The sequence below is a fragment of the Haemorhous mexicanus genome, chromosome 26 (genome assembly GCF_027477595.1).
Source record: "Haemorhous mexicanus isolate bHaeMex1 chromosome 26, bHaeMex1.pri, whole genome shotgun sequence".
NCBI classification, from domain to species: Eukaryota; Metazoa; Chordata; class Aves; order Passeriformes; family Fringillidae; genus Haemorhous; species Haemorhous mexicanus.
The window spans coordinates 2,586,834-2,612,834 of NC_082366.1; the positions used below are offsets into that span (position 1 = coordinate 2,586,834).

General features: G+C 57.6%; 1 protein-coding gene and 2 long non-coding RNA genes across 3 annotated transcripts; all 3 read left to right on the forward strand.

Moving 5' to 3' along the window:
- LOC132338587 (uncharacterized) lies at positions 1–1,406 on the forward strand. The gene is made up of 3 exons (XR_009489487.1): positions 1–206; positions 480–536; positions 800–1,406. It is a non-coding gene; the product is annotated as an uncharacterized LOC132338587 (long non-coding RNA).
- Positions 1,407–9,229: 7,823 nt separating this feature from the next.
- Positions 9,230–10,213, forward strand: LOC132338588 (uncharacterized). The gene is made up of 2 exons (XR_009489488.1): positions 9,230–9,343; positions 9,607–10,213. It is a non-coding gene; the product is annotated as an uncharacterized LOC132338588 (long non-coding RNA).
- Positions 10,214–20,104: 9,891 nt separating this feature from the next.
- LOC132338512 (uncharacterized) lies at positions 20,105–26,001 on the forward strand. The gene is made up of 3 exons (XM_059868161.1): positions 20,105–20,133; positions 20,425–20,593; positions 23,655–26,001. Exons 1-3 carry the CDS (start codon positions 20,105–20,107, stop codon positions 24,198–24,200), a joined length of 744 nt encoding a protein of 247 aa, XP_059724144.1. The 3' UTR covers positions 24,201–26,001.

Sequence of the window (26,001 nt, forward strand, 5' to 3'; positions counted from 1 at the left end):
GCTGCCTGAGCAGGCAGGGGAGGCCGGGGCTGGGCGCAGGCAGTGTCTAGCCGAGGGGCTGAGCTTGCGCCAACCCTTCCTTCCCTCCTGCTGCTCTCTCCAGCTGGCAGAGCACAGGAGCAGAGCGGCTGAGTTCCGGCGCCGGGCCCTGCGCTACCTACAGAGACCACAGGAGCCCCTGCGAGAGGCGGCCGTCAGGTTCAGGGGTGAGCCACGAGCCCGGGCTCCCTCCCCGGCCCGCCGCAGCCCCACCCCAGCCCCGCCTGCTGCCCCGGCAGCACCAGCCAGACCCATCGCCGTGGAGCCCCGCCTGGCCTCGGCGCCGCTGCCGCCCTCTGGCAGCCGTGCCCTTGGGCGGCAGGGTGCGGCCAGGGCCGGGCTGAGCCCTGCCGGGCCAGCAGGCCGTGTGGCCACAGCGCCGGCAGCGCCGCTGGCAGGGAGCTGTGCCGCTGGGGCCGTGACAGGATCTGTGTTCACAGGCATGGCCGGGCGGTGCCTGAGGAGGCAGCAGCAAGAGCTCCAGCTGATGTGGTCAGGTGAGTCAGAGTAGCGGTCTGACAGCGGGGCGAGGTGCAAGCCCTGCCCCGGCTTTGGAGGGCTCTGCTCCTTGTGCGGACAAGGGGTGCTGTGGGCAGAGCACAGAGACATTTCAGGGGCACGTGGGGGAGTCATGGCAAGTACCTGCCAACTGATTCTAGTCTCTCCTACTCCCTTCTGGGTCGCATGGCCCTGTTCAGAAGTCTTGTAGGATTCCCACAGACCCGGGCTGTTGCCATGGCTCTCTTCCTCTCTCTTTCAGCCCTTCAAGCCCGGAGGCAACGTGCCAGCCCATCCTGCCCTGACTTGGAAAATCAAGCTGAGTTTCCCCAAGGAGCTCAAGAATTAGGGGCATCTTCTGGATCCAGTGAGCCGGTGTCCCAGGAACAGCACCAGGAGACACCAAAGAAGACATCAGCTCTCAGCGCTCCTGGAAGTCCTGGCACAGCTGATGCTGGGCCCAGTTCTCATGGCTTCAGTGCTCTCCCTCCCTATTGACAGCTCTCTCCCTCCAGCCCTCAGACACTGCCCATCCCCATTTTTCCTCTCTCCTATTCCTCTCTTTGATAGCTCTGCCCCACCAGCCCTCAGACAATCCATTACCATTTCTCCCTATTCTCTCCCTCCCTGTTAAGGCTCCCTCCCTGCAGCCAGAAGATAATGCCCAATTTTCCTCTCCTCTATTCCTCCCTTTTGATAGTTGTGACCCACCAGCCCTCAGCCTGTGGGTCCATCACTATTTTTTCCCTCCACTCTCAGTCCCTGTTAAGGCTCCCACCCTCCTGCCCCCAGACCCTGCCCATCCCTTTTTTCCCTCCCTACTCATCCCTTTGCTTTGCTGTATATTATTAAACAGTTTGGCTTCTTCACTTTGGCTGCATCTCTGTGGAGCTGAAGCAAATCCGGGGCCCTGGTACACACGGGCCCCGGCTGCCGTTCTCATCCACGCTGTGTTTGGTGCACAGACACAGAGGAACCAAGGGCGGGTGAGGCTGGGAAGGTGCTTGTGCTGAAGGTGCCGTTCCACAGCACTGTGCAGTTCCAGATCTTGCTCAGCACCCCAGAGCCCCTGGATTTTGGAAGAGCAAACCTGAGTATGCTCTGAACTCAGCTGACAGGAATTCTAGGGCAAGCATCCACAGAGGGAAAAGGAGCTTGGAATGCTGGAAATTTTCAAGAATAGCTTCCTGAAAGCGCAGCAGTGCTGCATCCCTGCACAGGATGAGGAAGAGGGCAGAACCAGAGACCATCTGGGCTTAGCAGGGAGCTTTGGGTGTGCCTAAGGGCAAATTAAGCAGCAGCATGGTGCCCGAGACTCGGACACGCGACCGTGCCGGTGCCCGGAGCGCTGTCAGGCAGTGCCAGGATCCCGGCTGTGCTTCTGGTCCCCACAAGTGAGGAATGGCAGCCCCAGGCTCAGACCCAGTCAGAAAGCACACCAAAGGAGACCAGAGGGAGGGCAGCCTTGCAGTCTCTCTTGGGCATGGCTGCAAAACAGCCCCTGCTGCTGCTTCCTTCACCTGTGTTTGGGGTGTGCTGGTGGCAGAGCCAGCCAGGTTGTGCTCTGCGTTCCAAAGTCTGTTGGGAATGGGCATGAAAAGCGCTGTGTGCACAGCAGAGTCCTGGGAGGTGCTGTGCCAATGGAACAGTCATGCTCAGGAGGGCGCGCTGGAAGGGATGATCCAGGAACCACAGGTCTGACAGCCTGAGTTTGCTGCTGGGAAAGGCCTGGGAGCAGATCCCCCTGAGTTCCAGCGCACGGCCTATGCAGGGAACCAGGGGGTCTGCTGGAGGGTGGGAAAGCTCTGCAGAGGGACAGGGACAGCTGGGTGTCATGGCGGAGTGTTGAGGGCTTCTGGGGGTTTTCTGGGGCATTGATCTTCAGGAGTGTGTTTGGGGAGGAGTTGTCTGGAAGGTGATTGGTCAGGGCTGGAATTTGAGTCAGTTGAAGGCAGCATCTGTACTTTGGCACAGCTTGGGTTATGGAGGGCAGAAAGAATATCTGTGACTCTTTCTGTTCATGGTCCTGTTTTCCCTGCAGGGAGCAAGAGGGGAGAGCTGGACTTTATTGGCCACTTAGATATCTGTACTGGGGGAGGATCAGCCCTTTTGCCATCTACTCATTTATTTGGGTAACTCTTGTAACACTGAGTGGTCTTGCATTCCTTGAGAGTTGAGAGCTTTTATTCCTTAAGAGAATTAGGAGATTATAATCCCTTCAATGAAATCCATTTGCAAATCAAAGAATGCCCTTCTTTTTGCCTCTGTGTAGTGTTATGGTTTGTAAAGTGACTTCCAGTGGATGATAAGGCAAATGAGTGGCTGCTTCAAGATGGGATACAAACTGGTAAACCAGTCATATTCTCCGGCCATCGCTATTAATTTGAGAAGTTTGCAAATTTTGGAACTACTTGAGTTGAGCAATGGGAAGTAAAGCTTTCTTGAAGTGAGAATTCCATAATGCCAGATTTTTCTGTGTCTTCACGGTAATCTTGTTTTTGTGCTGCAGGAAATGACTTCCATGAGAAATAAATTCCAGCATGGAGTAAGAGCTTCTGACAGAGACCAAAGTGTTGCCAGCAGTTGCTGCAGGAGCTCCAGCCATCAGCCCCTGCAGGAAGGAGCACAGCCCCCAATGCACGTGGGCTTTGGCTCCCTCTGGCACAGAAGCCCCCATGGGGCACAGGTCTCTGGGGCAGGAGATGGGCACCAGCGCTGCCAGGGCTCGGGGGGTGGCAGGTCTGCTTGGGAGGGGACTCTGCCACACCTGCTGATGTCAGTGCTCCCTGAGCCCCAGGGCTCAGAGCAGCATTTGTACCCGGTCCCACCCGTTCCTTGTGAGTGTCACACCCGCGGGTTTAGGATGGCCAGCAGCCGGGACGTGTCCCAGGGAGGCCGTGCCAGCTTCCCTGCAAGGCCCCGTGCCCTTCCCAGCGCGGCTGCGTCGGCAGCCCTGGGGGCTCCTTCTGCTGCCCTGAGCCTGCAGAGCAGGGCAGCGTTTGCTGATGCTCTGAGCCCTTCCTAAAGATCCTGTTGGGCTGGCTTAGACACCTGGGGCCAGGGATTCCTTCCAGCCTGGGCCACTTTCCGTGGGCTGGGGGCGGCCCTAGGGCAGGTGGCAGTGTGTGCAAGGGCCCTTTGTGACACAGTGCAGCACGGTCACCGTGTCATGAAACGGGACAGGGTGTCCTTTGTGACATGCGGTGACATAGGTGCTGGCGGTGACTAGAGCACACCAGACTGCTCTGAGCAGGCGACGGGACAGGACGGGAAAGAGCAGTGCCGTGAGGAGCCCCCACACAGCGCGCTCGTTCTTGTCCAACCCGGAGCTTTTCCGAGGCGTTGTTCCTACAGGAGACCTCGTGGCAAGACTGCGGGCCTTGGTGGCCTGTAGCCTTCCCGAGGCTTCTCTTTTGCAGGTGCCCTTCAGGACTTGTTGACTTGGAGGTTTCTGAGCCATCTCTTTAGAAGGTGCCCCTGACGCCCAACTCTGGAATGGCTAGCAAATTTCTCAGCTGGTTCAAAGTCTTCCGATGGAATAAAAAGAGAAGGCCTGAAACTGCCACAGCACAACAGCCTCAAGATCCGGAGCAGTTCCAGACACTGCAGGACGGTGAGCAGCAGAGCTGGGCCACAGGGCTGATGGCTGCTGCCACCTTGGCCCCATCCCATCCCATCCCATCCCATCCCATCCCATCCCATCCCATCCCATCCCATCCCATCCCATCCCATCCCATCCCATCCCATCCCATCCCATCCCATCCCATCCCTGGGGACATGCCCATGGACAGGACAGAAGAGAGGCCAGGCAGACACCCCGCAATGGCCGTGCTCCATCACCTGGGGCATCCCGGGGCTCTCCCTGCCTGGGGAGAACAGGGCTGGCCTCTGTTCTCCGGCCTCTCCTGCAGCCCCTCAGCTCTGGCTGTGTTCCCTCTTTGCCAGATCCAGCCCTGGACAAGACACAAGAGCAGGAACCCGGCCGTGGACGCTTCCGCAAAACCCTGAAGGTACCTGCAGCCATTCCCACCTGTGCTGGGCCTGCTGTCCCTGCTCAGCCGAGCACCACGCCTGGAGCATGCCATGGAGCAACCCTGGCTTTCCTGTCCTTTGTTCTGCAAATGTTCATGAAATTCCTGTGCATTCAGCATAGAAAGACTGACACCACAGCAGCTGAGGTCCCAGCCCAGCCTGACTCCAGAGTGACCAAGTTTCAGGCAAAGCCTCAAACCAGCCCCAAATCGACAGCTTACTCAGGAAACAATGAAATGGATTACCCAATGGTGAAGACTGTTCACATGGCAATGTCTGAGAGCATGCCCATCAGAAATACTGACACCAGAATGACTCAGAGCACCTCAAATACTGCGACCATGACCGTTCCCATTATGATTCATACTCCTCCTAAGGATTTTTTCGAGGAGAGTGCTATTCCTACTCAGCAGCAGGTAAGCAGCCTGGGCCAGGCCTGGAAGCCTGCCAGGATGGTGTGTCCCCTCAAGCTGTGGTCACTGGGCCCCCTCAGCCTTTGATGCCAGCACAGTGTGGCAGGAAGGGAAGCACTTTTTGGGGAAAGCTGGGGAAGTTTCTGCCTTGGACAGTGCTCCAGGTCGTCCCTATGTCTTCTCCAGGTGCCAGCCATTGTAAGGAACATTTACCAGAGGCTGCTGTCCCATGTGACTTTGGACGCCAGGCTGCAAATTGACATTGTGAGGCTGGCTGAAGAACACCCTGCTGACCTGGTGCTGACCCTCCTGCGCTGTGCCCCAACGTGTGACAGGTACGGGGCCCACGTGCCTGGAGAGCTCAGGGCTCACCAGCCTTTAGGGCCCATGGCCCTGCACAGCCTGTCCAATGGGGTCTGCCAGACAGGCAGAGAGGTCCAGGACCCTTGGGCCCCTCTGTTTCCCAAGCCTGCTGCCAATGCTCCTTCCTTGGCCCTCAGGGCACCATGGCTCTGTCACCTGGGCCCCCACAGCTGCACAGGGCATGGTACTGTGACTGAGACACCCCTGACACAGAGATCTGATCCCACAGAGCTGCTGCAATGATCTGGAGAACTATAGGATCATCGGGACCAGCGGTGGAGAAAGTGCTGCCAACACTGCTCTGTGTTATGGAGGATTGGCCTGTGCACAGCACATGCACCTCTGATGGGGATGACAGAGATGTTTTTGCCTTGACTGTGAGTTTCTGGAACTGGCTTCTGCTTGCCCTTCGGTCACCTCGCCAGCGGCTCTCTGTCCTCTCCATGCCTCAGTCTCTGGGCTGAAACCTGGGCTAGGGGCAGGCTCAGGGGACACCAGGCCTGCTGCTCCTCCTGCATCTGCTCTTGGGCCCTGCCCCATGGACACCTCGGCACTGAGCGCTGCCTTGGGCTGCTTCGTTTGCAGGCAACTCTGGTGATCTGGGTGATTGTCCAGGTGCCCGAGTGCCACGAGGCCATGATCCTTTATTCCTCCCGCCTGTTTGTGGCTCTGCTCTTCCATGTTGCCATCACCACACAGCAGATGCCACCAGTGGAAGCTAGTAACTTCTGGAAAGCATGCCTGGAGGAACATCGCCTTCCCAGCAAGCCCAACAGGTCCCAGTCCTCCTGTCCTTCCCATGCCCTTGTGGCCAGCACCAGTGCTCCCAGTGTGACCTGGGCTTTGCTCTGCACACAGGTTTGCAGTGCAGGCCATGAAGGCCCTGCTCTGCCGACTGTGGTGTGACCACGTGGTGGTGGCTATGGAGCGGAAGCGTGGCTGGGACACGCTGCTGTGTGCTCAAACCCAGCACTATGCCGTGGGTCTGCTGGCCAGGTTAGACCCCCTTCTCCCCACTGGCCTTGCCATTTCTGCCCTGTGCCCCCCACTGTCCTTTGCTCATGGGCCAGAGGGCCTAGTCACTGAGGGACGGCCGAGGAGACTGGAAAAAGCTGGGAGAGGAGGGTTCTCAGATGGGGCCACCTTCCAGAGCACCCACATCCCCTCCAGGGATGCTGGGGAAAGACCAGACCTCTGTCAGTCAGTCCTGGGAGAGGTTTGCCTCACCCACTCTAGCAGGCACGGGGCTTGCCTGGGCCTCATGGGGTACAGAGGCCTAAAGATCAGAAAATGCCAAGTCATAGTGACTAGGCCAGAAGCCCCTTTCTTCCGTCTTCCAGACCCTAGCTTATCTCTCTGTGACCCCATAGATTTCTTTTCCCTAACCTCCGCTATTGGACAATTTCTGATCTCTTCTACCCCTATATAAGGGGCTACTTTAGCCCAGTCTGGTGAGAAGAGCTGTTGCCAGAACCCTTCACAGACCTCCCAGTAAACCATCGCTGTGGAACCACCGGTGCTGCCTCTTCTCCTCTCTTGCCGTCTGCTTGCCCAATAAGCCACCACTAGCCAAGGTGCCCTAGCAAGCGAAGAGCTTAAAAGTGTAAAAGAGTTGAAAATCACTAAGAGCTGATAATCACTTAAGCTTGCTAAAGACTGATAGCAGGCTTGGGTATACGAACAATCAGCCTCCAAAAGGCTGAGCTATCTGTCCTGAGCTTGCCAGGTTCCCTGGGGAACAGGGACCCTACAGGAACCCACCTATCTGGCATTAAGTGGTCCATCTGGCCTAATCCCACCTCAGGGTCCTGGTGCCTTTTTCCCCCTGCTAGGGAGATGTGGCGTAACTTGATCCCTCTGTGTTCTCGCATCGCTGTCCACTTGCTCCGGCAGCTCAACAGGCAGGACCCATTCTGGGATCTGCCCTTCCTGGCATTCCTTGTGGAGGTGAGCCTGGTGGCCAGCACTGCCTGGCTGAGCTGCCTCCCAGCTCTCTGCCCTCTCACAGCCACAGCTGCCAGGACGGTGGCCGCACCCTGTGCTGCTGCCTGGGCCCAGCCCTGTGCAGTTCCAGGCTGCTGCTGGCCGGGTCCCCTGTCACTGCCCTGTGCCTTTCAGGTCCTTGAGTGCCTGGACTTGAGGGAATGTGGTGGCACTGTGCTCAAGATCTTGTTGAGGTACTTGCACAGCAAGTGCAGGGAGCGGCATCGCCTGGCGCTCAGAGCCCTCGTGGTGCTCAGCAAGGACGCCTTGATGGTGAGAAGGGGGCAGTGGCTGAGGCTGTGCTATGGAAAGCAGCCCCTTGGGCTGGCAGGGCTTCAGGAGCTGAGGCAGCTGCTCCCAGCTCTCCTGCCTCACCTGCCCCAGTGCTCTGGGTCAGGCCTTTGGCCTGAGGGCCCTGCAGCAGCAGGGTGGGCTTGCAGTGCCAGGCGGTGTTGGCGGTGCAGCTGTCCGTGGCTTCCCAGCACAGCATTGTGTTCCACACAGGCCAGGAGAATGTGCTGTCTGTCTCCAAGCCTTCTGGAACTGTTGGATGATGCAGATGGAGAGGTGGTCAGCATGTCCCTCCGTATTTTCACAAATGTGCTTCAGCACAAAGACATCCTGGTATCCAGCACCACTGCCCCAAAGCTGGCTGAGGCACTCCTGCTGCTCTTTGACCACGTAAGGTTTTGCAACCTGAGCCACAGGCATTGGGTGATTCCCAGAAACTTTGTGCCCTCTGGGTTTTCAGGCCTTTGCCCAGGTCAGCCTGGAGTGGTTCATATAAGTCTTTTGGTTTCCTTTAGGACAACAGCCATGTGCAGTTGCTCTCCATTGAACTCTTCCGCAAGGTGATGGAACTGGTAATGGACGAGGGGAAAAAGCCCCTGAAGACAATTGTGAACAAGAGCATTTATGCACTTTTAACTCACGTTCATTATGAGAACTGCAACATAGCAAAGGTGAGGTTTTCTGTGATGTTGAAGGAACCCTTGGAGGGGGTCTGGCTGCCTCCTGCCCTTTCACCTCGCAGGCTGCAGCCTCCTCCAGGCCTTGGCACAGGGATGTGGGTCTGGTGCCCTGGGCTCTGGGGCCATCTCTGGGTCTCTGCTGCTCTCCAGGCCTCTCGGGAAACGCTGCTTCGTGTGGCCGAGTTCCTGAAGAGGAGGGATCTCAAACAGCTGCTAAAGAAGCAGCTGCCATTGGAGGTCAATGCGTGCCTGGTAAGGAGGGCATGCAAGCCCCAGGCTCAGCTTGTAGAAGCCCCTGAGGGCGGTGCTCAGTGTGCGGGGCTGGCAGCTGTTCCCCTGCCCGCTGCTGCACGCAGAGGCCGCGCGGGCTCTTCTCCAGGCTCCCGTGGGCCCGAGCAGGGTGCCCATGCAGCACCGGCCCGGCGGGGCTGCGGGGCGGGGCGGCACCGCGGCTCCCCGGGCAGCAGCCGGCCCTCTGCCCCTCCCCTCGGGAGCCCGGCCCCAGCGGATGCTGGCTGCGCCTCAGGGCTGCCTGAGCGGGCAGGGGAGGCCGGGGCCGTGCGCAAGCAGCGTCCGGCCAACCCTTCCTTCCCTCCTGCTGCTCTCTCCAGCTGGCAGAGGACAGGAGTCAAGTGGCCGAGCACCTGTGCCGGGCCCTGCCCTACCTGGAGAACCCACAGGAGTCAGTGCGAGAGGCGGCCGTGAGGTTCATCGGTGAGCCACGAGCCCGGGCTCCCTCCCCGGCCCGCCGCAGCTCGGCCCCAGCCCCACCGGCTCGCCCGGCAGCGCCAGCCGGACCCGGCGCCGTGGAGCCCCGCCTGGCCTCGGCGCCGCTGCCGCCCTCTGGCAGCCGTGCCCTTGGACGGCAGGGTGCGGCCAGGGCCGGGCTGAGCCCTGCCGGGCCAGCAGGCCGTGTGGCCACAGCGCCGGCAGCGCCGCTGGCAGGGAGCTGTGCCGCTTGGGCCGTGACAGGATCTGTGTTCACAGGCATGGCCGGGCGGTGCCTGAGGAGGCAGCAGCAAGAGCTCCAGCTGACGTGGTCAGGTGAGTCAGAGTAGCGGTCTGACAGCGGGGCGAGGTGCAAGCCCTGCCCCGGCTTTGGAGGGCTCTGCTCCTTGTGCGGACAAGGGGTGCTGTGGGCAGAGCACAGAGACATTTCAGGGGCACGTGGGGGAGTCATGGCAAGTACCTGCCAACTGATTCCAGTCTCTCCTACTCCCTTCTGGGTCGCATGGCCCTGTTCAGAAGTCTTGTAGGATTCCCACAGACCCGGGCTGTTGCCATGGCTCTCTTCCTCTCTCTTTCAGCCCTTCAAGCCCGGAGGCAACGTGCCAGCCCATCCTGCCCTGACTTGGAAAATCAAGCCGAGTTTCCCCAAGGAGCTCAAGAATTAGGGGCATCTTCTGGATCCAGTGAGCCGGTGTCCCAGGAACAGCACCAGGAGACACCAAAGAAGACATCAGCTCTCAGCGCTCCTGGAAGTCCTGGCACAGCTGATGCTGGGCCCAGTTCTCATGGCTTCAGTGCTCTCCCTCCCTATTGACAGCTCTCTCCCTCCAGCCCTCAGACACTGCCCATCCCCATTTTTCCTCTCTCCTATTCCTCTCTTTGATAGCTCTGCCCCACCAGCCCTCAGACAATCCATTACCATTTTTCCCTATTCTCTCCCTCCCTGTTAAGGCTCCCTCTCTGCAGCCCTCAGATAATGCTCAATTTTCCTCTCCTCTATTCCTCCCTTTTAATAGTTGTGACCCACCAGCCCTCAGCCTGTGGGTCCATCACTATTTTTTCCCTCCCCTCTCAGTCCATGTTAAGGCTCCCACCCTCCAGCACCCAGACCCTGCCCATCCCTTTTTTCCCTCCCTACTCATCCCTTTGCTTTGCAGTATATTAATAAACTGTTTGGCTTTTTCACTTTGGCTGCATCTCTGTGCAGCTGAAGCAAATCCGGGGCCCTGGGGACACACGGGCCCCTGCTGCCGTTCTCTTCCACGCTGTGTTTGGTGCACAGACACAGAGGAACCAAGGGCAGGTCAGGCTGGAAAGGTCCCTGTGCTGGAGGTGCCGTTCCACAGCACTGTGCAGTTCCAGATCTTGCTGAGCACACAGAAGGCCAGCAGTGGCACAAGGAGCCTGTGTGTCAGCACCAAAGTCCTGTCTAAGGCCCTGCCATATTTGGTCCCCTGTTGTGCACATCAACAAGATAACGGAGAGCAGACAATGAAGGAAAAATTATGGTTCAGCTGGTGGGAATTTGACCGTTATGAGAAACAATGGACTGGTCAATTGATGGGAAAAGCACCTGTGAAAGATAAAAAATGGAGCTGTGATTGGTATGGAGGGTGTATCACAAGTCACTGCAGCCTCATCTCACGCACTGGCCAAGCATGAGATGAAGTCATTACTGGAAAAACTCCACTTCAGAGAAGGAGATTCCAGGCCTGGTACTGGCCTAGAGGGACGAGAAGGGCAAAATGCACACCCTCTTCATGCTGGGGATGCCTTGAATGTGTGTGGCCTTCCTGCCCCTCCCACTGAAGCACCATGCTCCATCTGCTGCTGCTGCTCAGTGGCTTTTTGCCATTCCAGGGCTCAGTACATATCCTCTGCAACAGCAACTGATCAAACAAAACTTGCATTCAATTACAAGTGTGATTCAGACATTCTGCATGGGAATCCTCCAGAACCTGTAACACCCTGGTATTTAGAAGAGCCAACCTGAGTATGCTCTGAACCCATCTGACAGGAATTCTAGGGCAAGCATGCACAGAGGGCAAAGGAGCTTGGAATGCTGGAAGTTTTCAAGAATAGCTTCCTGAAAGCACAGCAGTGCTGCATCCCTGCACAGGATGAGGAAGAGGGCAGAACCAGAGACCATCTGGGCTTAGTAGGGAGCTTTGGGTGTGCCTAAGGGCAAATGAAGCAGCAGCACGGTGCCCGAGACTCGGACACGCGACCGTGCCGGTGCCCGGAGCGCTGTCAGGCAGTGCCAGGATCCCGGCTGTGCTTCTGGTCCCCACAAGTGAGGAATGGCAGCCCCAGGCTCAGACCCTGTCAGAAAGCCAACCAAGGGAGACCAGAGGGAGGGCAGCCTTGCAGTCTCTCTTGGGCATGGCTGCAAAACAGCCCCTGCTGCTGCTTCCTTCACCTGTGTTTGGGGTGTGCTGGTGGCAGAGCCAGCCAGGTTGTGCTCTGCATTCCAAAGCCTGTTGGGAATGGGCATGAAAAGCGCTGTGTGCACAGCAGAGTCCTGGGAGGTGCTGTGCCAGTGGAACATCCGTGCTCAGGACGGCTCGCAGGGAAGGATGATCCAGGAACCACAGGTCTGACAGCCTGAGTTTGCTGCTGGGGAAGGCCTGGGAGCAGATCCCCCTGAGTTCCAGCGCACGGCCTGTGCAGGGAACCAGGGGGTCTGCTGGAGGGTGGGAAAGCTCTGCAGAGGGACAGGGACAGCTGGGTGTCCTGGCGGGGTGTTGAGGGCTTCTGTGGGGGCATTTCGGGGGGTTGCTCTTCAGGGGTGTGTTTGGGAAGGAGTTGTCTGGAAGGTGGGAGGTCTGAGCTGGAATTTGAGTCAGTTGAAGGCAGCATCTGTGCTTTGGCACAGCTTGGGTTATGGAGGGCAGAAAGAATATCTGTGACTCTTTCTGTTCATCGTCCTGTTTTCCATGCAGGGAACAAGAGGGGAGAGCTGGACTTTATTGGCTACTTAGATATCTGTACTGGGGAGGATCAGCCCTTTTGCCATCCACTCATTTATTTGGGTAACTCTTGTAACACTGAGTGGTCTTGCATTCCTTGAGAGTTGAGAGCTTTTATTCCTTAAGAGAATCAGGAGATTATAATCCCTTCAATGAAATCCATTTGCAAATCAAAGAATGCCCTTCTTTTTGCCTCTGTGTAGTGTTATGTTTTGTAAAGTGACTTCCAGTGGATGATATGGCAAATGAGTGGCTGCTTCAAGATGGGATACAAACTGGTAAACCAGTCATATTCTCCGGCCATCGCTATTAATTTGAGAAGTTTGCAAATTTTGGAACTACTTGAGTTGAGCAATGGGAAGTAAAGCTTTCTTGAAGTGAGAATTCCATAATGCCAGATTTTTCTGTGTCTTCACGGTAATCTTGTTTTTGTGCTGCAGGAAATGACTTCCATGAGAAATAAATTCCAGCATGGAGTAAGAGCTTCTGACAGAGACCAAAGTGTTGCCAGCAGTTGCTGCAGGAGCTCCAGCCATCAGCCCCTGCAGGAAGGAGCACAGCCCCCAATGCACGTGGGCTTTGGCTCCCTCTGGCACAGAAGCCCCCATGGGGCACAGGTCTCTGGGGCAGGAGATGGGCACCAGGGCTGCCAGGGCTCGGGGGGTGGCAGGTCTGCTTGGGAGGGGACTCTGCCACACCTGCTGATGTCAGCGCTCCCTGGGCCCAAGGGCTCAGAGCAGCATTTGTACCCGGGCCCACCCGTTCCTTGTGAGTGCCACACCCGCGGGTTTAGGATGGCCACCAGCCGGGACGTGTCCCAGGGAGGCCGTGCCAGCTTCCCTGCAAGGCCCCGTGCCCTTCCCAGCGCAGCTGCGTCGGCAGCCCTGGGGGCTCCTTCTGCTGCCCTGAGCCCGCAGAGCAGGGCAGCGTTTGCTGATGCTCTGAGCCCTTCCTAAAGATCCTGTTGGGCTGGCTTAGACACCTGGGGCCAGGGATTCCTTCCAGCCTGGGCCACTTTGGATGGGCTGGGGGCAGCCCCAGGGCAGGCAGCAGTGTGTGCAAGGGCCTTTGTGACACTGTGCAGCACGGTCACCATGGCATGGAACGGGACAGGGTGTCCTTCGTGACACGTGGTGACATAGGAGCTGGCAGTGACAAGAGTACATCTGAGTGCTCGGAGCAGGCGACAGGGCAGGACGGGAAAGAGCAGTGCTGTGAGGAGCCCCCACAGAACACACTCATTCTTGTTCAACCCAGGGCTTTTCTGAGACGTTGTTCCTGCAGCTGAGCTCGGAGCTAGTCCACAAGACTTGGTTACCCGTGGCCTTCCAGAGGCATTTGTCTTGCAATTAGCCATTATTTCAATCTGTGACATGGATCACAGACACCAAAGACTGCCTAAGCTGGCCTGGGTGGAGAAAGAAGAAGAATACCCTGAAACTGACCTAGAACTGCAGACTGATGTGTCTGTCGAGCTGCTGCAGGAGGGTGAGTGGCAGAGCTGGGCTCCAGGGCTGGCCCCTGCATCCAGCTTGGCCCCATCCCATCCCATCCCATCCCATCCCATCCCATCCCATCCCATCCCATCCCATCCCATCCCATCCCATCTCATCCCATCCCATTCCATCCCATCCCATAGGGAAATTTCCATGGACAGAACCAAACAAGGATGGCAAGATCACTGAGCAGAGACCCCCAAGAGCTCCTAAGCTGGCTTGGGTGGGGGACGAGGAAGAAAGGCCTGAACCTGACCCCGAAGTGGAGACTGAGGACGTTGTGCCTATCAAGCTGCTGCAGGAGGGTGAGTGACAGAGCTGGGCCACAGGGCTGGTGCCTGTTGCCTGCTTAGCACCATCCCATCATGTCCCATCCCATCCCATCCCATCCCATCCCATCCCATCCCATCCCATCCCATCCCATCCCATCCCATCCCATCCCATCCTATCCCATAGGGAAATTTCCATGGACAGAACCAAACAGGGATAGCAAGATCACTGAGCAGAGACCTCCAAGAGCTCCTAAGCTGGCTTGGGTGGGGGACGAGGAAGAAAGGCCTGAACCTGACCCCGAAGTGGAGACTGAGAAGGTTGTGCCTATCAAGCTGCTGCAGGAGGGTGAGTGGCAGAGCTGGGCTACAGGGCTGGTGCCTGCAGCCAGCTTGGCCCCATCCTGTCCCATCCCATCCCCATCCCCATCCCCATCCCCATCCCCATCCCCATCCCCATCCCCATCCCCATCCCCATCCCCATCCCCGTCCCCGTCCCCATCCCCATCCCCATCCCAATCCCATCCCATCCCATCCCCATCCCATCCCATCCCAATCCCATCCCCATCCCCAGGGACATGCCCATGTACTGGACAGAAGAGGGCCTGGGCAGAAACCCCGCAGTGGCTGTGCTCCATCCCCTGGGCCATCCTGCAGCTCTCCCTGCCTGGGGAGAACAGGGCTGGCCTCTGTTCTCCTGCATCTCCCGCAGCCCCTCAGCTCTGGCTGCATTCGCTCTTTTCCAAATGCAGGGAAGAAGCAGGATGCCGCTGGTGGTAGCTTCAGCAAAACACTGAAGGTACCTGGAGCGATCCCCACCTGGACTGGGCCTGCTGTCACTGCTCAGCTGAGCACTGTGTTTGGAGCACTCCATGGAATGTCCTTCTCTTCCCTGCTCTTCTGCAGAAGACCATTTTGTGTGGAAGGACAGATAAGGAGGATGCAAACAAGCCCATTGATTGTAGCACACCATCAATTGAATGCGTGGAAATGAGTAATTACATAGTGAAGGCTGACCAGGTAACAAACGAGGCCAATTCAGACACCTGAATGACTGAGGTCATAAAAGCTATGGATACTACCCCCACCTTAACTGCCATTTATACCCACAATTTATTATTCATGGATATTCCTGTTTTTTATCAGAAGTAATGAGCAGCCAGTGCCCATGGCTGGAGGCCTTCCAGGGTCATGCGGCCCATCAAGCCATGTCCACTTGCCTGCCTCAAGCTTTGAGGCCAGCACATTGTGGGGAGAAGGGGAGCATTTCTCTGGGGAAACTGTGGAATCTCCTCCCTCAGGAAGCACTCCAAATTTTCCCCACATCTCTTCCAGGTGCCAGAAATGGTGAGGATTATACACCAGAGACTTGCGTCCCCTGAGACTGCCGATGTCAGGCTATTCATGAACGTTCTGAGGATGGCTGAAGAACACCCTGCTGGCGTGGTGCTGACCCTCCTGCGCTGTGCCCCAACATGTGACAAGTATGGGGCGCACATGCCTTGAGAGCTCAGGGCTCACCAGCCTTTAGGGCCCATGGCCCTGCACAGCCTGTCCAATGGGGTCTGCCAGACAGGCAGAGAGGTCCAGGACCCTTGGGCCCCTCTGTTTCCCAAGCCTGCTGCCAATGCTCCTTCCTTGGCCCTCAGGGCACCATGGCTCTGTCACCTGGGCTCCCACAGCTGCACAGGGCATGGTACTGTGACTGAGACACCCCTGACACAGACCTCTGATCCCACAGACCTGCTACAATGATGTGGAGAACTATAGGCTCGTCGAGTCCCACAGTGGAGAAGGTGCTGCCAACACTGATCTGTGTGATGGAGGATTGGCCTGTGCACAGCATGTTCACTTCTGATGGGGATGACACAAATGTCTTTGCCATGGCTGTGAGTTTCTGGAACTGGCCTCTGCTTGTCCCTTGGTCACCTCGCCAGCGGCTCTCTGTCCTCTCCATGCCTCAGTTGCTGGGCTGAAACCTGGGCTAGGGGCAGGCTCAGGGGGCACCTGCTGCTCCTCCTGCCCTGCCCCTGGACACCTTGGAACTGAGCGCTGCCTTGGGCTGCTTCTTTTGCAGGCAACTCTGGTGCTCTGGGTGATTATCCAGGTGCCCAAGTGCCATGAGGCAATGCAGAATTATGCCCCCCACCTGCTCGTGGCTCTGATAGTTCAAATTTGCGACAGCACAGCGCATGCTTCTGAGGAGATTGACACCTTTTGGAAGCAATGCCAGGAAGAACACCACCTTAACACAAACCCCAGCAGGTGCTCCATCCCACTTCTCCCATCCCTCCCATGTCCCCAGGGCAGGAGCCAGAGATCACAGTATGACCTGGCCTTTGCTTCTGCACACAGTTTTGCAGTGCAGACTATGAAGGCTCTGCTCTGCCGACTGCGGTGTGAAAATGTGGTCATGGAAATGGGACGCAAGCATGGCTGGGACACGCCGCTCTGTGCTGACACCCAGCATTATGCTGTGGGTCTGCTGGCCAGGTGAGACCCCCTTCTCCTCAGTTCTTCTGACACTTGTGCCCTGTGCCCGGGTGCCCCACACAGTCGCTGTGGTCATGGGCCAGAGGGCCTTGTCACCGAGGGACGGACAAGCAGATTGGAAATGGCTGAGTGAGGAGGGTGCCCACAAGGAGCTGCCTCTCAGAGGGCCCACATCCCCTCTAGGGATGCTGGGGAGAGACCAGAAATCTGTGAGTCAGTCCTGGGAGAGGTTTGACACCCATGCCTCAGAGTCCTGGTGCCCTTTTCCTCCTGCCAGGGAGATGCGCCGTGAATCGATCCCCTTGTGTTGTCGCACTGCACTCCACCTGCTTGGGTTGCTCAGCAAGGAGGGGCATCCCTGGGATCTGCCCTTCCTGGCATTCCTTGTAGAGGTGAGCCTGGTGGCCAGCACTGCCTGGCTGAGCTGCCTCCCAGCTCTCTGCCCTCTCACAGCCACAGCTGCCAGGACGGTGGCCGCACCCTGTGCTGCTGCCTGGCCCCAGCCCTGTGCGGTTCTGGGGTCCTGCTGGCCGCGTCCCCCCGGGTCACTGCCCTGTGCCTTTCAGGTCCTCCAGTGCCTGGACTTGAGGGAATGCAGTGACAGCGTTCTGGAGATGATGTCAAGGTACCTACAGATGGAGTGCAGGGAGCGGCGTCGCCTGGCGCTCAGAGGCCTCGTGGTGCTTATCAAGGATCCCTTGGTGGTGAGAAGGGGACAGTGGCTGAAGCTGCGCTGATGAAAGCAGCCCCTTGGGCTGGCAGGGCTTCAGGAGCGGAGGCAGCTGCTCCCAGCTCTCCTGCCTCACCTGCCCCAGGGCTCTGGGTCAGGCCTTTGGCCTGAGGGCCCTGCAATAGCAGGGTGGGATTGCAGTGCCAGGGCGGTGTTGGCGGTGCAGCTGTCCGTGGCTTCCCAGCACAGCCTTGTGTTCCACACAGGCCAGGAGAATGTGCATCCTGTCTCAACGGCTTGTGGATGTTCTGGGTGATGAAGATGCAGAGGTGGTCAGGATGTCCCTCTCTGTCTTCATGAATGTCCTCCAGTACAAGGATATCCTGGTCTCCACCACTACTGCCCCAAGGCTAGCTGAGGCACTCGTACAACTCTTTGACCATGTAAGGCTCCGTGGCCCCAGCCATGGGACTGGCTGCTGCCCAGAAATTTTGTGCCTGGGGAATTTTTAGGCTTTTACTCAGGTGGGCCTTGAGAAATTGTTGGTGAGGTCTTTTCTGCTTCCTTTCCTCCAGGACAACAGCCAAGTGCAGCTGCTCTCCATTCAGCTTTTTGAAAAGGTGACAGACTTTGTAGTGGACGATGGAAAAAAGCCCCTGAAGAGAATTGCGAACATGAGCTTGCTCCCACTCTTCATGCATTGCCATGAGGAGAATCAGCGTGTGGCAAATGTGAGGTTTTGTATGATGCTGGTGGATCTCTGAGAGGGGGTTGGCTGCCTCCTGCTTTGTAGCCTTGCAGGCTGCAGCCTCCTGCAGGCCTTGGCACAGGGATGTGGGTTCGGTGCCCTGGCCTGTGGGGCCATCTCTGGGTATCTGCTGCTCTCCAGGCCTCCCGGGAAACGCTGCATTGTGCAGCCGGATTCCTGAAGAGGATGAAGCTCAAGCAGCTGGTGAAGAAGGAGCAGATGTCAAAGTTTGGCAAGTGCCTGGTAAGGAGAGCCTGGAAGGCCCAGGCTCAGAATGAAGAAGCCCCTGAGGGCGGTGCTCAGTGTGCGGGGCTGGCAGCTGTTCCCCTGCCCGCTGGGGCGCGCAGAGGCCGCGCGGGCTCTTCTCCAGGCTCCCGTGGGCCCGAGCCAGGCGCCCATGGAGCCCCGGCCCGGCGGGGCTGCGGGGCAGGGCGGCACCGCGGGCTCCCCGGGCAGCAGCCGGCCCTCTGCCCCTCCCCTGGGGAGCCCGGCCCCAGCGGATGCTGGCAGCGCCTCAGGGCTGCCTGAGCGGGCAGGGGAGGCCGGGGCCGGGCGCAGGCAGCGTCCGGCCAACCCTTCCTTCCCTCCTGCTGCTCTCTCCAGCTGGCAGAGGACAGGAGTCAAGTGGCCGAGCACCTGTGCCGGGCCCTGCCCTACCTGGAGAACCCACAGGAGTCAGTGCGAGAGGCGGCCCTGAGGTTCATCGGTGAGCCACGAGCCCGGGCTCCCTCCCCGGCCCGCCGCAGCTCGGCCCCAGCCCCACCTGCTGGCCCGGCAGCGCCAGCCGGACCCGGCGCCGTAGAGCCCCTCCTGGCCTCGATGCTGCTGCCACTCTCTGGCAGCCATGCCCTTGGTGGCAGGGTGCGGCCAGGGCCGGGCTGAGCTCTGCCGGGCCAGCAGGCCGTGTGGCCACAGCGCCGGCAGCGCCGCTGGCAGGGAGCTGTGCCGCTGGGGCCGTGACGGGCTCTGTGTTCACAGGCATGGCTGGGCGGTACCTGAAGGGACAGCCAGCCGAGCTTCACATTCTCACTCAGGGTGAGTGTGGCCAGCGGGCTGTCAGCGGGGGCTGGCGGGGAGAGCTGCATTGCCCCGGCAGGGAGCTGCAGTCCCTGTCCTGGCTGCGGCGGGCTTTGCTCCCTCTGTGGATGAGGGGAGATGTGGGCAGAGCACAGAGCGATTTCAGGGACACTGGTGGGGGGATTCATGGCCAGCGTCTTGCAAGGGTCAACCTCTCCTGTGGCCAATGCGAGAGCTGCGAGGGATGGGCTTAGCAGAAGAATCTCCGAGTGTCTGTCTGGCTCTGACCCTGGTAGCTCATCTGTCTTCCAGCCCTTGAAGCCATGAGTAAAGATGACAGTCCATCCTCCACTAACCTGGAAATCCAGGCAATTTTTGGACAATGAGCTGGACTCAGTGAACCATGGTGCCAAGAACAGTGCCAGGACATTATGAAGAGAGGATCATCATTCAGTGTGACTGGAGCTCCAGGCACAGCTGATGCTGGCTACAGCTGAGCCTGTGGGAGGCTCCCATAGCTACTGCCTTCTCCCTCCCTGTTGACAGTTCCCTCCCTCCAGCCCTCAGACCCTCCCCACCCCCTTTTTTTTGCCCCCATCTCATCCCTTCACTTTCCCTTCCATTAATAAACAGTTTTTTTTTTTCCCCCTTACCTCCCATCTCTGTGGAGCTGAAGCAAATCTGGGGCCCTGGGGCACACGGGCCCCTGCTGCCGTTCTCATCCACGCTGTGTTTGGTGCACAGACACAGAGGGACAAGGGCAGGTCAGGCTGGGAAGGTGCCTGTGCTGGAGGTGCCGTTCCACAGCACTGTGCAGTTCCAGATCTTGCTGAGCACACGGAAGGCCAGCAGTGGCACAAGGAGCCTGTGTGTCAGCACCAAAGTCCTGTCTAAGGCCGTGCCATATTTGGTTCCCTGTTGTGCACGTCAACAAGATAACAGAGTGCAGACAATGAAGGAAACCTTGTGGTTTAAGTGGTGGGAATTTGACCCTTATGAGAAACAATGGATTGGTCAATCGATGGGAAGTGGACCTGTGAAGAGGAACAATGCCTGATGGAGCTGTGGCTGGCATGGAGGCGGTATCACAGGTCCTTGCAGCCTCATCTCACGCTTTGGCCAAGCGTGAGATGACCTTGAAGGTGGAAAACCTCCACTCCAGAGGAGGGGATGCCAGGCCTGGTTCTGGGGTGGATGGACGAAGAGGACAAAATGCACACCCTCTTGATGCTGGGGATGCCCTGAATGTGGGTGGCCTGCCTTCCCGTCCCACTGGAGCACCATGCTGAGATACCCTGACACAGCCCAGTGCTCCTTGCTCCTTGCTCCTCTCTGCTGACATGGGAGCCTTTGTCTGGTTTTGGGATGGCCCTGGCTGTGTCAGGGGTGCCACGTGGACACGAGTGTGGTAGATATGGACAGGCGAACGCAAGATCATGCGATGTGACGGAAAACAGCAGGATTTCCTTCTCCCCTGGTCCCCTGAGATAAGAGATCACCCTAGGAATGTAACCAGGAATGTAGCCCCCCTAACGTTAGTAACTTTCCACTCCTTACTAACCATAGATAGTACTGCAGACCTCCCTCTGACGTACTGAAACCCCCTAGACTATAAAACCCCACGAGATGAGATAATAAAGGCCTTTTGACCGTCCACCACATTGGTGTCTGCGTCCCTCATTGGCCCGAGCGACCCTGATGAGTTTGGGTCGCCGTGCTATCCCTTGAAACCAGGTCGCCTTGCCTCATAACAGGAGGCAACATATTTGGCGCCGAAACCCGGGAATCAGCTCGGGTAACGGGGTTCGCCTGGACGAGAGACAGCGGCTGCAGCGGCGGGTCCGTCTACAGCGCAGGGGGGACGCCCCCGGGACCAGCGATCCTCATGGAGGCCATCGCGAAGGTCGTGAGTTTGGTTCATGAGCAGTGGGGAATTAAATGCGAGCTCAGGAGTTTTAATCTTGCTAGGGCAAGACTCCTAGAGCTGGGGACGATTGAGCGTCCCATAGAAATATTACTTCCGGAGGTGTGGGAAAGATGCACCGTCGCTTTAGCAGAGGATACTAAATCGTTAGGCAGTGGTAAAAGCCTTAAAGCGTGGGGGAAAGTAGAAGTGGCCCTACGCAAGGCATTAGAAGAACAAGACACGTGGAAAGCTGCGCGTACGTGTTTATTAGCTACACCACAGCTGGGGGTAGGAGCGGCGACGCAAACCGTCCCCGAGAGCGATTTGATTGAAGGCCGGAATGCGCGGGGGCCGGGCGTGTTCCACCCCTCCCCGAGCCCAAACCCCCCGGAGCCCCCAGGGGACCCCCCCGACCCTCCCTCGGAGCCCGCCGGGTCCTAGCCCCTCCGCGGAACATTTCGAAAAATCAGCGGTTTCCCTGTCCGTCCCTTCCCCGCCGGTCAACGACCCCGCGCCGGAGGCACAGCGGCGCGCACGGTCCTTTTGGGGGGAGCTGGCGGAGGAAGCCCGGGACGCCGAAAAAACGGCTGGCGCGGACACGCGGGCGGCGGCGCCGCCGCCGCCGCCGTACACGGCAAAACATGGCGCCGACGACCCAGGAGATGGGCGGGGCGCACGAGTCCGCGGCGGGAAAAGTCCGGAGGCGCGAGTAGTTGCTGATGCGCATGCGCAGGAGACCAGCACAGAGCGCACGCTCAGTCTACAGCCGCTGATCCCCGCAAACGCGCATGCGCGGAGGAACGGCAAAGAACGCGTACTCGATCGGGGGCCGCGCTCAATACTGCTACCATATAAGGGAGAGATCCCTCCCTGCGGGAGGCAGGGCAAGCCCAGGGGGCGGGAGCGGCACCACCCCCGAGGGGAGGAGCGGGGTCGAAGCCGCACAAGACGGCATGGAGCGCCGGAAATGTATCGGCAGTCAACTTCCGGCTCTGAGTCAAGGGACAGCTGCTCAGACAGCTCGGAAGGGCCGACCGAGTCCGACTGGGACTCGGAAGCCGAAAGAGCAGAATTAATGCGGTTTCAAACAAAACCGAATAAAGTTTTAAGCAATATCGGGAAACAATCGCAACAGAAACTCACCGATTGGGGAAAAATAAAAATAGCTTGTGCGGATTGGGCACCCGCAGCCACGATACATGCCTTCCCGGTGAGGGTCACCGGAGCGCAGGGGAATCAACAAAGGACATATACCCCGGTAAATCCCAAAGATGTACAAGCGATTGTCAAAGCGATTTCAGAAAAAGGGATCAATTCAGCTGTAGTTTTCACTCTTGTGGATGGCCTTTTTAGCAATGACGATCTGCTTCCCTTTGATATTACACAAATAAGCCGCATGCTTATCGACGGGGCGGGATTGATTGTATTTAAGCAGGAATGGGGAGATCATTGCACAACCGCACTAGCCCAGGCTTCTGGGGAAGGGCAGCAACTGCACGGCTCAAGCCTGTCCAGACTGCTAGGGAAGCACGACCAGGTAGCCACACCAAAGCAACAAGCCGCGCAATTGCGGGCTGAGGAAGTCAGGGCAACAACTCGAGCTGCCAGAGAGGCCATACGTGCCGCCTCTCGGGTGGTAGCCAAGCCATCACCGTGGTCCACCATAAAGCAGTGAGAGAGTGAAAGCTTCACGCAGTTTGTAGATCGCCTGCAAGCAGCGGTAGAGTCCTCTACCCTGCCTGCGGCGGCAAAAAGCCTCGTGGTGACCGACTGCCTGCGGCAGCAGTGTAATTCCGTCACCAAAGATATCTTGCGCTCTCTACCGGCCGGGGCCAGCTTGGCAGACATGATTAAACATGTTGTAAGAGAAGAACAACTGACACCCTTTCAAGCAGCCGTCCACACCCTAACCAGTGCAATGGCGTGCTTTAAATGTGGTCAGGCAGGCCACGTCGCAGCGAGCTGTCCCCAGCCGGCACAGCTTTCCCCGGCAGCACCCCCACTCCAAGCGCGCATGAGAGGGATCTGTTGGAGCTGCGGGAAGAAAGGCCACCTCGCTAGGGACTGTAGATCCCGGCCCCGGGGAAACGGGAGAGGGAGGGGGCGCGCGGGCCATACTCAGCCTCCTCCCACTGCGAATGCAAGACGGCCCATCTATGTCAACCCGCAGTGGGGCAGGGGATCCTCATACCCCATGCCCCCACAGGAGGCAGTCACTTTCGCACCCCCGTCAGCAGCACAATGGCAGAGTTGCGCAGCGCTGCCAGCAGTACTTTCGCATCCTCCACCGCCACAAGCCGCGCCGGGACCACAGGGCCAACAGGGGACGCCCCAGAGCGGGACCCCTGGGTGGCCCTGGCCATGAAAATAGGGAAGGAGCCCCTGATGGTGTGGGGGACATGCCGCCTTTATGGCAGTCAGGATCCCCACGTCATAGGACTTCAGTTTTGGGCGGACACGGGATCAGACTGCACGATTTTTCCCCAAGCGCATTGGCCCGGACATTGGCAATTCAAAGAACTCCCTCCAGTGAACGGAGTGGGAGGGCAATCCCGGGCATGGAAAAGCACCCAGCTGGTGGCTATAACGCTTCACACGAAAAAGGGACCAGAACAGACAGTAGCAATCTACCCCTACATTTTGCAAAATTCCCCACCCCTGATAGGAAGGGACGTCCTTGCTATGCTAGGAGTCAGGATCACAAATTTATCATGAGGGCCACTGCCGTACACCCTCCGCTGCCGATCAAATTGGCTTGGAAATCATCAGACCCCGTATGGGTCGAGCAGTGGCCCCTGTCAGAGCCTCGAGTGGCAGCTTTGCTGGAACTGGTCGACCGCGAACTGCAAAAGGGTCACATAGAACCCTCCATCAGCCCATGGAACACCCCTGTATTTGTGATCCCCAAAAGGTCTGGAGAAGGTTATCGCCTCATCCACGACCTGAGAGAAGTGAACAAGACAAGGCAAAGTCAGGTGGTGTCCACTTAAGTCAATCAAGCCCGACCTTCACAATGAGCAGAATGAGACTGATGAGAGTTGTGAGTTTTTGTTTACAGGACATGCTCGTGGGACGTCCTCGTGACGCGTACATCCCCGTTCCAGAGGAAAGTGACAGACCACCGAGCCGCCAGACAGCTCCCAAGAGACCCACACGGGAGAGACCTAAGCATCAACGGTGTTTCTGTGTAATTTTGCTGTTGGGGCTTGTCGCTAGAGGGCAAGCCAGCCCAGACCACTACCCCCATCAGCCATTCAGGTGGGTCATGCGACACCTTGGAAGTGGCAAGGTGCTCAAAGAAATCACCACACCGAACGCCCCATCCTTCGTGCTTCGCATCACCGACCTGTTTCCAGGACGACCAAAGGTAGACCCCTATTCCTCACACGCCACACACATGTACCTATCCTACTGGTGCCCAGCCTCAAACCCAGGGAAAAGCTACTGCAATCACCCAGGGTGGGGATATTGTGGGCACTGGGGCTGCGAAACCATTGTTACAGATGCCAGACCGTCAGGGCCTGGGTGGGAGCCACAAGAGCCCGACAAATTCTTACAGTTCACCTGGGCACCCACCGGCTGCAAAACACCCATCTTCCTCTAGGGAAGTTTCTATCGAAACCGTCATAAAATCCCTGACATTCCGAAATGTACTGACTACAACATGACGGTTTTGCAGCCAGATCACCCCAGTTGGGCCATGGGCAAAACGTGGACAGTTGTCCTTCAAGGGTCGAAAGAGAGGGTGAATGTGCAAATTATCAGGCTCCGACCGTCGACACCCTGAGCGGTCGGACCAAACAAAGTGGTTAAAAACGCGCAGAAAGGGAGAAACACGACCCACCCCAAAATCTTGCCCACAAAGGTCACCGATATCCCAACCGGCCATGCGGAAGCATTCCAGATAGGCCGCTCAGCCGGGTCGGACTCGGACCCAATCCTTCGCATGCTAGAAGCTACCTTTCTATCCCTGAACGAATCCAACCCGAACCTAACCGACTCCTGTTGGCTTTGTTACGATGTTAAACCCCCCTTTTACAAAGGAGTCGCTTTAAATACCCCCTTCAGTTACTCCACAGCCAATGCCCCTCACCAGTGCAGGTGGGACACCCCCCGCAGAGGAATCACCCTGAGTCAAGTCACAGGCCACGGCAGATGCTTTGGAAACGCAACCCTAGCTAGGCGGAAAGGCAACGTCTGCACCAAAGTTGTCAAGCCCAACAGGAAGAACAATAAGTGGGTAGTCCCATCCGCATCTGGGATGTGGGTTTGCCAGCAATCTGGAGTGAGTCCCTGTGTGTTCCTTGCCAAATTCAATGACTCTAGCGACTTTTGTGTCCAAGTTCTAATTGTTCCTAGGGTCCTGTACCACTCAGACGAAGAAGTGTACCACCTTTTTGAAGAACCCAGCCGACTCCACAAAAGAGAAATAGTGACAGGTATAACTATCGCAATGCTGCTCGGCCTAGGAGCAGCTGGAACGGCCACAGGGGTCTCAGCCCTAGCGACCCAACACCAAGGACTGTCCCAGCTGCAAATGACCATCGATGAGGACCTGCAAAGGATCGAGAAATCCATTTCCTTTCTAGAGAAGTCAGTCTCCTCACTCTCAGAAGTGGTCTTGCAGAACAGGCGAGGACTGGACCTCCTGTTCATGCAACAAGGAGGCCTGTGTGCCGCCCTGAGAGAGGAATGTTGCTTCTACGCGGACCATACGGGAGTCGTTAGAGACTCCATGGCAGAACTCCGAAACAGCCTGGCTCAAAGACAGAAAGACAGGGAAGCACAACAGGGTTGGTTCGAATCCTGGTTCAATCAATCACCGTGGCTAACCACCCTAATGTCCACCCTAATAGGTCCATTGGCAATGCTACTTTTAGCTATTACCTTCGGACCATGCTTGCTAAACAAGCTAGTCTCATTCGTTCAGACCCGCCTAGAACGGGCCAACATCCTGTTCATAGGCCGGCAACAAATGCTGTGAATTCAGCCGGGAACACAGCCAGTCGCAAGATTTTCTAAGCTTGCCTGGCAAAAAACTTACTCAGGTTTACCAAACCCCTCTCCCTTATCAAATTACAACCTTATACCTCATTTCAGTGCCTATATCTACGACTACCTCATTCATTTGTGAAAAAGGGGGGGGGATATGTGGTAGATAGGGACAGGCGAACGGAAGATCATGCGATGTGACGGAAAGCAGCAGGATTTCCTTCTCCCCTGGTCCCCTGAGATAAGAGATCACCCTAGGAATGTAACCAGGAATGTAGCCCCCCTAACGTTAGTAACTTTCCACTCCTTACTAACCATAGATAGTACTGCAGACCTCCCTCTGACGTAGTGAAACCCCCTAGACTATAAAACCCCACGAGATGAGATAATAAAGGCCTTTTGACCGTCCACCA